This window comes from Myotis brandtii, unplaced genomic scaffold (genome assembly GCF_000412655.1).
Source record: "Myotis brandtii unplaced genomic scaffold, ASM41265v1 scaffold74, whole genome shotgun sequence".
Lineage (NCBI taxonomy): Eukaryota > Metazoa > Chordata > Mammalia > Chiroptera > Vespertilionidae > Myotis > Myotis brandtii.
Window position 1 is genome coordinate 4,341,634 of NW_005370944.1, and position 12,193 is coordinate 4,353,826.

The 12,193-nt window shown below is 35.8% G+C and overlaps 1 protein-coding gene across 10 annotated transcripts in view; it reads left to right on the forward strand.

Moving 5' to 3' along the window:
- The window catches only part of MYO9A (myosin IXA), a 423,504-nt gene that overhangs the window by 291,431 nt on the left and 119,880 nt on the right, over window positions 1-12,193 (forward strand). For all 10 annotated transcript variants that reach the window (XM_014530413.1, XM_014530418.1, XM_014530420.1 and 7 more), the window contains 4 exons: window positions 2,993-3,136; window positions 4,464-4,503; window positions 11,563-11,685; window positions 11,960-12,040. In XM_014530413.1, the coding sequence (XP_014385899.1) occupies window positions 2,993-3,136; window positions 4,464-4,503; window positions 11,563-11,685; window positions 11,960-12,040 (388 nt within the window). The remainder of the gene's footprint in view (window positions 1-2,992; window positions 3,137-4,463; window positions 4,504-11,562; window positions 11,686-11,959; window positions 12,041-12,193) is intronic.

Consider the following 12,193-nt stretch of genomic DNA (forward strand, 5'->3'; position numbering starts at 1 on the left):
CAGAGGTGACACGCGAACTCATTTTTTTGGTTGACTTTTCTTTGTTAAATGGCATTTATATAAAATAAATATCAAAAATATAAATCTTTTTTATACTATGGTTTATGGTTGCAAATATCAAAAAATTTCTATATGTGACACGGCACCAGAGTTAGGTTAGGGTTTTTCAAAATGCTGACACGCTGAGCTCAAAAGGGTTGCCATCACTGGTCTAGGAGTTCCATCTGCCACCGAACTACAATCCCAGCATTCCTGGTGCTCCGCGCACTCTGGGCTTCCACTTCCAGTTCTGGGGCTGCCACCAGAACTACTATTCCCAGAATTCCTGGTGCTCCCCATGCTCTTGTTTTTTCCTTCCTGCTCTGTCTCCGTCCCATGGCCTCCCACTCTGCCAAGTCCTCCAAGCCTCCAGGTCTCCCTCTATGCTCTCCATCTGGCGGCTTGAGGAGCCAAGTTCCCCAAACCGCTCCACTCTCCGCCAGCGCCTGTGTATGCAAATTAACCCACCATCTTTGTTGGGTTAATTTGCATACTCACTCGTGATTGGCTGGTGAGTGTAGCGGAGGAACGGTCAATCATGTTTCTCTTTTATTATATAGGATAAGAATTTTTGGCTTTTAATGGGAATGAGAAAAACACAGGATGATTTTTTAAAAATAATTCTTTATAGTTGAAAGTATTACATATGTCCCCTTTTCCCCCCATTGACTACCCTCCAACCCTCCTCCTCCCAACTCCCTACCTCACCCCAGGCCTTCAGCACCCTATTGTCTGACACAGGATGATTTTGAGCAAAACACTGACCTGATTAAGCTTATGGGTTAAAATAAATGATCTGACTGACTTCTTAATATATCTCAGACTCATTAGCAACATTTCTGCCTCTGGAACTTTGTGTTTTTTCTTCTCTCTACGTGGAATACTCTTCTCCCAGATAACTGCTTGATTTTTTTTAAAAAATCTCGTTTATATCTCTGTGTAAATGGAACCTTATTGATGCTAACTACCTTATTAAAAAGACTAACATTCTCACATTTTAAAAAAATACTTCTTTTCTGTTAAAATTTCTCCTTAGTGCTTGTTATGCGGCATACAATATATTTTGTCATGTGTTTATTATTTGTCTTTTTCCACCTAAATTTAATCCTCATGAGGGTAGAACTTTTAGTATGTTAATTGGTATATGCCCACTGCTGGAAAAATAATTGACACGAGTTGGTGCTCAATAAATATTTTTGAATGTGTGAAAGTATATTCTACTGCATTTTCATTAGTGTCATATTTTAATTTTCATACATTTTTTGTTACTAATTTTATCTTTTCTATGCTTACTTTATATAGCATCTTGTTCTTATTTTATACATGGAATATTTTCTCTCAACTCTCTAAAGATAATAATGATAGCTTTAAAAATTCTTTTCCCTGTCTAGTCTTTTTCCTTCAAGCTATTTGTGTCATGATGGTTTTGATCTTTATGTTTCATGCTAGGGACTTCCTTCAGATGTCTAGTGAGCCTTGGTCAACTGTTCATATTTAGGATTGAGATACTGAAAAGCTAATTGGAATCTTTGAGTAGTCTCTGGAACTTACCAGTATCTTTGGGTCTTTCCTCTTGGCATAGTCAGATTTCACACAAAAGTTTATTCTAATTTTCTGCCTGGAGACTATACAGTTGACCTTTGAACAACACAGGGGTTAGGGGCACAGACCCTCCTGTGCACTAAAAGTTACACATATAACTTTTGACTTTCTAAAAACTTAACTACTGCTAACATAAATAGTCTATTAACACAGCTTTTATATGTTACATGTATTATGACTATTCTTACAAGAAAGTAAGCTAGAGAAAAATAATGTTATTTAAAAATGTTATTAAGAAAAAAATACATTAACAGTATTTATTGAAAAAATGTATGGACCTGTGCAGTTCAAATATGTGTTGTTGAGGGGTCAACTGAAGCCCAGATGCCAGCATTCTGGAGTCAGCTGGGTAACAAACTGAGACCTCTGTTTTCAGTATTTCCTTTGATTTCTATATAACATACTCATCCTCCATTGTGCATGGTTTTCTCTTTTATCCTCTTGCTTATGTAAGTGAGGGATGGTCATCCAGTTTCATGGACTTTTATGTGCTTCTTAACCTGACTTTCAACTAGGGCTCCCATTTTTAACCTACATTTTCACCACTTCCAAAGGTACTTGCTACTTCCAGTTTCAGAGCCTTTGGGGAGTCCTGCAGAGTAAATAGAGATGCTTCTTAACTTTTCCCACAACCAGTTTAAGGTTTACTACTGAAAAAGCTGTTTACTCTCTACATCTGCTTTCCATATTTCAAAAATGTGTTAGGGTTGTGTATTAGTGTATTCTCTTAAATATTTATTCCTTTAAAAGTTATTAATGCTTTTACGGGTTTCTGGAGGAATTCAAATATGAATGCAATTTGCTGTCTACCTGGAAAGCCCCCTGTTAACTCTTTTTATTGTAATCACTGATAATTTTATTTGTTTTGTTCATTCCTATATCTTCAGTGCCTAGAATAGTGCTCAGCCCTAGTGGACATGTGTGTAATAGTGAGACCTCCCAAGAGGAAATGAAATATTCCACAATGGGATGGCCTGTTAAAATTGGAAATTCCTTCAGTAGCATTTGAAAGTTATAAAATCTAACAAAGACAAAAGCCTTTACATTATATTATATACTGATTGTTAAACGGTTACAATATATTTAAAGACAGCTGTATGATGTCATCTACATGCACACTTGCATGTAAATATGCTAGAATCCATAGAAAGTTTTTTGTTTTGAATGAATAAAAGATTAGTTTAAATTGATTGATAATCTCTCTGATAAAAAAAACACTTGCTGCTTGTTTAGCATTTTGTCTAAATTAAAACTTTATGTTTAAAGTTTCATTTTACTTTTAAAAGCAGTTTAGAGTGTTAGAGATGTTTTAATTAACTAAAGCAAATTGTACTATATTTAATTTTTACAGTGATACATTTGATATTGCCTGGAGTGGCAGAACTGGGATTCACCAGAGCAGACTATCAAGTAACACCTCCTTGCTTGACAAAGATGGGATATTCGCTAACTCAGCTAGCAGCAAACTATTGGAAAGAGCCCATGGAATTCTCACGTTAGTATTAATCAGTGATGTGGATTACTTTATGTGACAGGTTTAAAATCCTGGGTGAAAAAAGAGGGAGTGATGGAGATACTACTTCATGAGTAGAATTTTGAGTTAAAGCAAGATTAAAAAATACTCAACATTTAGAGCTCTCAATCTTATGTATTATTAAGCTGGTATGTTTTTGTTTGTTTTCATCTCACCAGAAGAATCATGGTTGAATATATACTCATTATAGAGATGATTCTTTATTGCTCTTTGATGGACCTTACATCCAGAGAGAGAAAACACTATTAGTCCTTTTTAAGATTCCTGGTCTTTAACAGCAGTTGTCCTTCAATTCTGGCAGTCCTAACAGATTGGGCAGGAAAATTCTCTATGAAATGGTGAATGGTACCACATAGAGTGATAGATACATAACACTTATCCAGTTGGTTTGAGGACATAGATACACCATGCATGGTAGACCACTTAAAAGTTTTTAGCTACCTATATCAACATATTCCAGATACTTCCAAAGCATAGTTTTGGACCACTAGCTGGAGGTGTGACTAAATTGGATTCCTTAATCCCTAAGTTATTGTTTAACAGTGTCATATTTCAATTTATGTGAATCTTGCTATAATCCAGAATTATGAATTAACTAATTTAATTCTCACAATAACTCTAAGAGGTAGGTGGTATTATCATTCTTATTTTACATTACCATGTAATGAAACCAAGGCTTGAGAGGTTAAAATCATACCTTAGTAGGTGAAAGAGCTTAGATTCAAGCCCAGGTCTTTATGACTCCCCAACCCACATTCATCATTATTAGCTTGTATTATCTTTCCTTCTGTGGCCATAATAAAAAATAATGGTCTTGATGTAAGTATGCTTTTGAATAAGAAAAAAAAAGGAGAAGAGAATTTTTAATTTCCCAAAGTGGAAAACCATAAGTTTTAGTGAAAAGTACATTTAAAAAATTCATTAAAATATAAGCATCTATTTAAACTCTTAAAGTGACAGAAACAAAACTTCTGTAGTCATTAGAAATTAGAGACCTATTAACATCCAAAAGAAAATGAAACTTAAGCTTTAAATATACAACATTATGTTATTGATTATCAGGCATAAGTCTGTTTATACCTATATTACAGAGCAGGCATCTCTTTCCTTGTTGTCTTTTTGCTATCCTTCCTTCCTAAAGGTGCCTGCTTAGTTGAATCAGACAGCATTTTCATATAAATGATCTGTGTCATGGAAATGGGTATATAACCTGTTGTTTCAATAGAGACCTTGAAATCATTCATCTTTACAATAGTTTTTTTTTCCTGTGTATGATTTGTCTCTTTAGGAGAAACAGAAACTTCAAATTCAAGCCTGGCCTTCCAAAGGTGGGTATTATGAAAAATCTTTTACCCATTGGTGTCCTATTTCATAATTATATTTTTATTACTCATGCAAATAATCTTTAGAAATCAAAGACAAGAGATACCTTATTTATACCCAAAATAGGGACTGCATGCATTCAGTTAAATCCATTTTAGAAGTAAGATTGGATGTTATAAAATGGCCAAGCTTGATGATTCAGGTAGATTTATTTGTGCTATATCTTTTTTCCTAGTATTTGAAAAACCTCCGAATAAAATGCAAATTTTTATTGAGTAATTGCCTCTTTACATGAGATCTGAATAAAATGCAAATTTTTATTGAGTAATTGCCTCTTTACATGAGATCTTTTTATTTCTCTTTGAGCCAGGTTAATATCAAAATCTGAATTTTACTTGATTTTTAAATAATTTCTAATTAGACCTTGCCTAATTCTTATTATCATTAGCATTAGTTAGTTAAGTTTTTCTGTAAAGGTCCATATAGGCTTACAGACCTATGGTCTCTGTTCTAACTACATAGCTCTGCTATGTAGCACAAATGCAGCTCTAGACAATACATAATTGAATGAGTGTGACTGTATTCCAATAAAACTTTATTTATGGACACTGAAGTTTCAGTTTCATATAATTTTCACATGTCCTTAAGTATTATTTTAATTTTTTTCAAGCATATAAATTATATAAAAAATAGTGGGCAGGATTTGGGCCTTGGTGAAATCCTATAGACTCTTTCATATCTTGTTTTATGAAGCATTTTTGCATGCATCTGTACAACTTTTATAGCTAATGGAAATAAGATTCAGTCACTTGTATTCAAGGCACATCTCATTTTATTGAGATTGGTAGTCTTTAGAATGCTTTATTTTTACTACAATCCCAAACAGTTAAACATCAGCAAATATTTAAAAAATGCAACTTTCAAAAGCCCCTAGCCTTCTGTTAATATAGTTCTCTTTTTTTAAATATATTTTTTATTGTTGATAGTATTAAAATATTTCCCACTTCCCTCTCCCCAAACCTCCATCCCCCCACGCCCCAGGTCTCCATTACCCTATTGGCCATATCCATGGGCTATGCATATTCTATGTAATAAAAGCCTCATATGCTAAGTGTCTGGTCATCCGTTCAACCAATCAAAGCGTAATATGCTAATGATATGCTAAGGCCGCTCAACCACTCGCTATGACATGCACTGACCACCAGGGGGCAGGCAGTCGACTAGTCGACCAGTTGCTATGACATGCACTGACCACCAGGGGCAGATGCTCTGACCGGTAGGTTAGCTTTCTACTGGGGTCCAGCTGATTGGGCCTGAGCGATGGCCAGACACACCCTGGAGCCCTCCTGTGATCCCTCCCCGGCTGGCCAACCTCCCATGTCCCTCCCCGGCCCTGATCATGCACCGGTGGGGTCCCTTGGCCTGGCTTGCGCCCTCTTGTAATCCGGGACCTCTCGGGGGATGTCAGAGAGCCGGTTTCGGCCCAATCCTGCAGGCCAGGCCAAGGGACCCCACTGGTGCACAAATTCGTGCACCAGGCCTCTAGTAAGTATATAAGTTCTTTGGTTTCTCTCTTCTTGTCCCCCTAACCTCACATTGAGGTATGTCAGTCTGTTCCATGCCTCTCTGCTTTGGGTCTTATTTTCTTGGTCAATTCATTTTGTTCATTAGATTCCACAAATAAGTGATATTATGTGATATTTGTCTTTCTCAGTTTGGCTTATTTCACTTAGCATAATATTTTCCAGGTCCATCCATGCTGCCCCAAAGGACAAGAGAGATCCCTTTTTTTACAGCTGCATAGTATTCCATAATGTAAATGTCCCACAGCTTTCTATTCATCTGATGATGGGCACTTGGGCTGTTTCCAAATCTTAGCTATTACAAATAACGCTGCTTTGAACATAGGGGTACATATGTTTGTTCTGATTGGTGTTTTGGGGTCTTTAGGATATATTTCCAGAAGTGGGATCACTGGGTCAAATAGAAGTTTCATTTTTAATTGTTTGCGGAAACTCCATACTGTTTTCCATAGTGGCTGCACCAGTCTGCATTCCCACCAGCAGTAAACTAGTGTTCTCTTTTCTCCACATCCTCGCCAGCACTTGTTGTTTGTTGATTTTTGATGATAGCCATTCTGACACGTGTGAGGTGATATCCCACTGTGATTTTAATTTGCATTTCTCTGATGATTAGTGACTTTGAGCATTTTTTCATTTGTCTCTTAGCCATTTGTATAGTTCTATTTTGATTGTACTTTCCTTTTTCTCTCTTAGAATTTATTTCCACTCAGTTCTCTTTTGATAGTACTTTCTTTTTTTGTCTCCTTTTTCATCTTCTTTAATTCTCACAACACCTTGTGAGGTGGGTATTACTACAATATGATTAAACGAATGAATGGTTTCAGATTAAACCTCAACAATAGCTTTGTTTTCTGATCTTCCAATTGGACAAGCTTCTTACTTGACTGACTTCTTTTAAGGCTTCCTGATTGGGTGGGCAGGGAGAGAGACCAGGGGACAGGCACCTGCAGTCCAGCTCAGGCCCCCATTTCTCAGGCCCCTCGATGCTCAGCAGGGGAGGCTGAGCTGCTTTCAGATTCAAGCCTTTTGTGCTTTCGCATGCCTCTTGGCCTCAGGTGGCTGGGGTCTTGGCTGAGATGTTGTTCCGCCAGTGGACACAAGTTCATTCAGAGGGTATGACTACATTCCAGAGAGAATATTTCCCCCATCAAGATGTCAAACGACCACACATCACTCTGGGTAGTATAAGCCTTGTAAAAAATGGCTTTAGGCGCCATCCACTTGAGAGTCTTGCATCTCTATTCCAGATATAGTCAGGGTCTTTGTAGATGTCTCTGGCCAAACCAAAGTCACAGGTCTTCACATTGTTATCATTAGTTAGAAGGATGTTCTGAGCAGCCAAGTCCTGATGAATGCATTTTCTGGAAGCAAGGAACTCCATGCCCTTGGCCATTTGGAAGCTATAGCAGATTAGGTTCTCCAAAGTGAAGGCAGTGCTTGTACAGATTATTGGAATCTACTTGGTGAGTTATTGTGGCCCCCAGAAGGTGGCCATTAATTCTTCTTCCTCATCAGATTCACTATAGCTCTTGTTCTCAATGATTATTACAGATAGTACTTTCCCTTTTCCCTCTTAGAATTTATTTCTGCTCATACCTTGAAGCTGTCACTTCTGTTAAATCTACTTTTCTAACATGACCTCACTTTTAATTTCCAATTTTTTACTGACAGTTGCCCTGTTGTACATTTCTACTTTGTTGTACATTTCCTGCTCATCTTTCTTTCTTGATGCCCAGAGTGATTTTAGTATGTCATTTCCTTACTAAATTTTTAGTCACTCAGGCTCAAGACATGAAGTTAATTTTAGTCTTCTTTAACATGAGCAGTATCATCTTTTTATAAATTAATTTAATTTCAATTACAGTTGACATACAATATTACGTTAGTTTCAGCTATACAACACAGTGATTAGATACCTTACAAAGTGATTTATATACCTTACGAAGTGATTATCCTGATAAGTCTAGTACCCTTCTGGTATCATACATAGTTATTACAATATTACTGATGATATTCCCTATACTGTACTTTACATCCCTGTGACTGTAATTATAACTGGTAATTTATATATCTTAATCCCTTATTTTTTTCATCTATTCCCCCACCCACCTTTTGGCAACCATCAGAATGTTCTAGAGTTTGTTTCTGTTTTGTTTATTGTTTTATTGTGTTTTGGTTTTCTTAGATTCTATATATAAGTGAAATCATATCGTATTTGTCTTTCTCTGTCTGACTTATTTCACTTAACATAATACCCTCTAGATCAGTGATGGCGAACCTATGACACGCATGTCAGAGGTGACACGCGAACTCATTTTTTTGGTTGATTTTTCTTTGTTAATTGGCATTTAAATATATAAAATAAATATCAAAAATATAAGTCTTTGTTTTACTATGGTTGCAAATATCAAAAAATTTCTATATGTGACACGGCACCAGAGTTAAGTTAGGGTTTTTCAAAATGCTGACACGCCGAGCTCAAAAGGTTCGCCATCACTGCTCTAGATCTATCCAAGTTGTCACAAATGACAAGATTTAATTTTCTTTTATGGCTAAGTAACATTCCATTGTATATATGTACCAACTCTTCTTTATCCATTTGTCTGTTGATGGGCATTTGGATTCCTTTCATATCTTGGCTATTGTAAATAATGTCTAAGCAGTATCTTTTTAATGTTTGTTTCTACACCTTGTACAGCAAGCACTAAATAATAGGTTTTTTTAAAAAAAGAACTGATTAATTAAGCTGAATAAATCAAACAATGAAAATGGAATTAAGAAAGGAATAAAGTAGATAATGAATGGAAGATCTAAGAAAGAAATTAACTCGATATTTTTTTCCCCACTAGATCTCTATTCTGCATTCTAGTTTGTGGTTTCTGTCACATCATGCTGGACTATTGCAGCTGTCACTTAACTGGATTCATCTCTCTCTTGTCCCTTTAGTCTCTTGCCTTCCACCTTGTTCTGTTTTGCCTTGTCTCCCCATTTTTCACTTGTCCTATTTTATCTTCTTTATAAATCTTAATAACCCTCAAGTTATCATTTATTTTATAATGCCCTTGTAGCCTGTTTCCCTGTACTTAAATGTACTGTATTCCAAACACTTAGAACAGAGCCTGATCTGTAGTAATCTGAATATTTGTTGATTGATCTGAGCATGGTGATTTTATGGGCAGAAGTCTGGCCTCCAGTTGCTAAGGAAACAATGCTCAAAAATCATTAGTTGCTAACCATCCATCCATTCATTCATTCATCAAAACTAATAGTTTTTGAATACCTACTCTGCACCAGAACATAGGCATTAGGGGTACAGGGATGAACAGTCTAGTCTTTGCTTTCCTTTAGTTTATCTTCTAGTGAAGAAAATGTAAATAAATATATGAAAAGATAATTAGATGATATGTGCAAAGAGGAAAATGAAATGACATGTTGACTTTTGGGATAGTTAAGCAAGAACTTCATGAGAATGTTTTGGGCATTTAAGCTAGAAGTTGAATGCCAAGAAAAATCAAGCCATGTGAAGATCTGGCTTCAGAGTATTCCAAGCAAATACATATATGTTATTGTTTTACATGGTATTTTTTGTCAGTAGTATTTGCAAATATTTCTCCATGTCAGGAAATACAGGTTTTTTTAAAAAAATTGAATTTATTGGGGTGACATTGGCTAATAAATTTATATATGTTTCAGGTGTATAATTCTATAATACATCATTTGTGTATTGTATTGTGTGCTCACCATCCCAAGTAAAGTTTCCTTCCATCACCATTTGGTCCCCTTTTACCCTTTACCCTTTTCTTCCTCCCTCCCCCCCCCCCCCCCTCTGTTTTATGATCTATGGCAGTACTCAGTTGTGTGGATGAAACATACTTTATGAAAAAAGTTCCATATAAATGCATATCTCTGTTCATAATTTTTTATTATTTTTTGAAGTACATTGTCAGAGATAGCATTCAGATCTTTTCTGACATTCTCCTTAAATAAATACCTGAGAATGACATTGCTTATCAGGAAGGTTATACTGATTTGCATTCCTAAGAACAGTGCATATATAAGCCTATTTCCCCACATCCGCATGAATGTTGGGTTTTGTAAGTCTTTATTATGTTTGCCAATCTGATATGCAGAAAATATCTTTAAAAGAAATTGTTTCTTTTCTTACAAGTGAAATTGAATGATTGTCATTATGTTGTCATTTATACTTTGTGAATTTTTAAAGGATTTCTTACAGTTCTTATATACAGATAATGAGTCATACTTGTTGGAAACATTTTTCTCGCTTGAAAGTTGTTGTTTTTTAATGCTTATATTGTCAAAATTGATATTTAAAAATTTTTCCTTACTTTCACTGATTTTTTAGAAAGAGAGGAAGGGAGAGGGAGAGAGAAAGAGAAACATTGATATGAGAGTGGAACATCAATGATACACTGCCTCCTGCACACCCCCTGCTGGGGATCGAGCCTGCAACATTATTAGTTGCACATCTGTATAGATATATTCTTTTCATTAGCAAAGTCACTGCCATATACAAGGTGCCCCCCCCCCAAAATATATACACTTTAACAGCTGATAGCTCAATTGATGTTTCTTTTCAGATTTAACCCATTGGAATTAATAATTATTCAAAGTGTGTATACATTTTTTTGATACACCCTATATTTTTTGATGGGCTAAAAAAGCTCCCACATACTTTATTAATATTTTATTTTACATTCTTTAATTGCTTATGTGTAATTTGGATCTTAAGATCAATAATTAGCACATCAGGATGACTGTTAATAGGGAGTTTCTCTTTTGTGTGTTCATGGCATATCTGATATAGCCCTTGGATTGAATTTAATTTGTCTCTGTGAATTAGGATTCTGTTGCAGATAACAGTAATTATTGTAGATATTTTTATGTAGAAAAGGACTTAATTCAGAGAGGCACTTAGAAAAGCGCTAGAAGTCTTAGTTTCAGACTAGTAAAATAACAATGCAGAACTGACCTGAGCTGCAATCAGAAAGTTGTAGCTGCTGGAGAAGCTGCTAAAACTATTGGCTCCAGGGCTCAAGTGCCTTTATTAGAGTTGCAGTGACAATACACTCTGTCTCTCAGCACTCAAAAAAGTAGTACCTGGACAGAAAACTGAAGCACTTATTATGTACACGCTTGCCAGCAGAAACAGAAGCTACTAGCCAAAGCCTCTGCCTCATTATACTTTCCCAGTTTCATGTGTGGAAATTCAATTGTTGACTTAAATCACTTTCTGAACCTGAGATGAAAGAGAATTTGGGAAAAGTAGTTTTCTTTTTAGCTAGAAAGCTTCTGCAGGAAAGCATGAGGAAGGTAAGATGGATGTTGAATATCAATCTCCCATATTCACCATAGTCATTATACATAGGAAATGATGAAAATGGGCTTACAATTTTGTGTTCCCTATTCTTAGATTAATTTAAGAAGAATTTGATTCTCCCCCTCAACCCCTTTTCTTTTTAGCACTTGCTAGAGGTAAATTCTTTAAAGCACCTGACAAGACTGACTCTGCAGGATCGCATTACCAAATCCCTTCTTCATTTGCACAAGAAGAAGAAACCTCCCAGCATCAGTGCTCAGTTTCAGGTTAGTTCCTATTTTACTTTTAACAAAGAGGAATCTGTTTCCTTCAGATTGATACTGAAAAGTCAAAATGATTGGCAAGATAACCTGAATGGGATATGGTTGATGTGACTAAAAAGCCATGCTGTAGTGGTCATTTGGCTTTTCAGAAATAAACCTATTTCTTTGTATACCACTCATTTTTGCATATTTTAACAACATTATTGTTTATATTTATAAATTGTTGCCAATGTGGGATGGAAGAAAATTCTCATTATATTATTGTTTTGTATCACAGGCCTCATTAAACAAGCTGATGGAGACACTTGGTCAAGCAGAACCATATTTTGTAAAATGCATTCGCTCTAATGCAGAAAAGGTAAAAATGTCCGTACATGAGAACTCACTCAGCTTACTTCAAACCAAGCTTTAAATTCTTTCTAAGGAGAGCAAGTGGATAGAAAGAGCTATCTAATCTAATAAAAGAGAAACATGCAAATTGACCATACCTCCGCTACACCCACAAGCCACG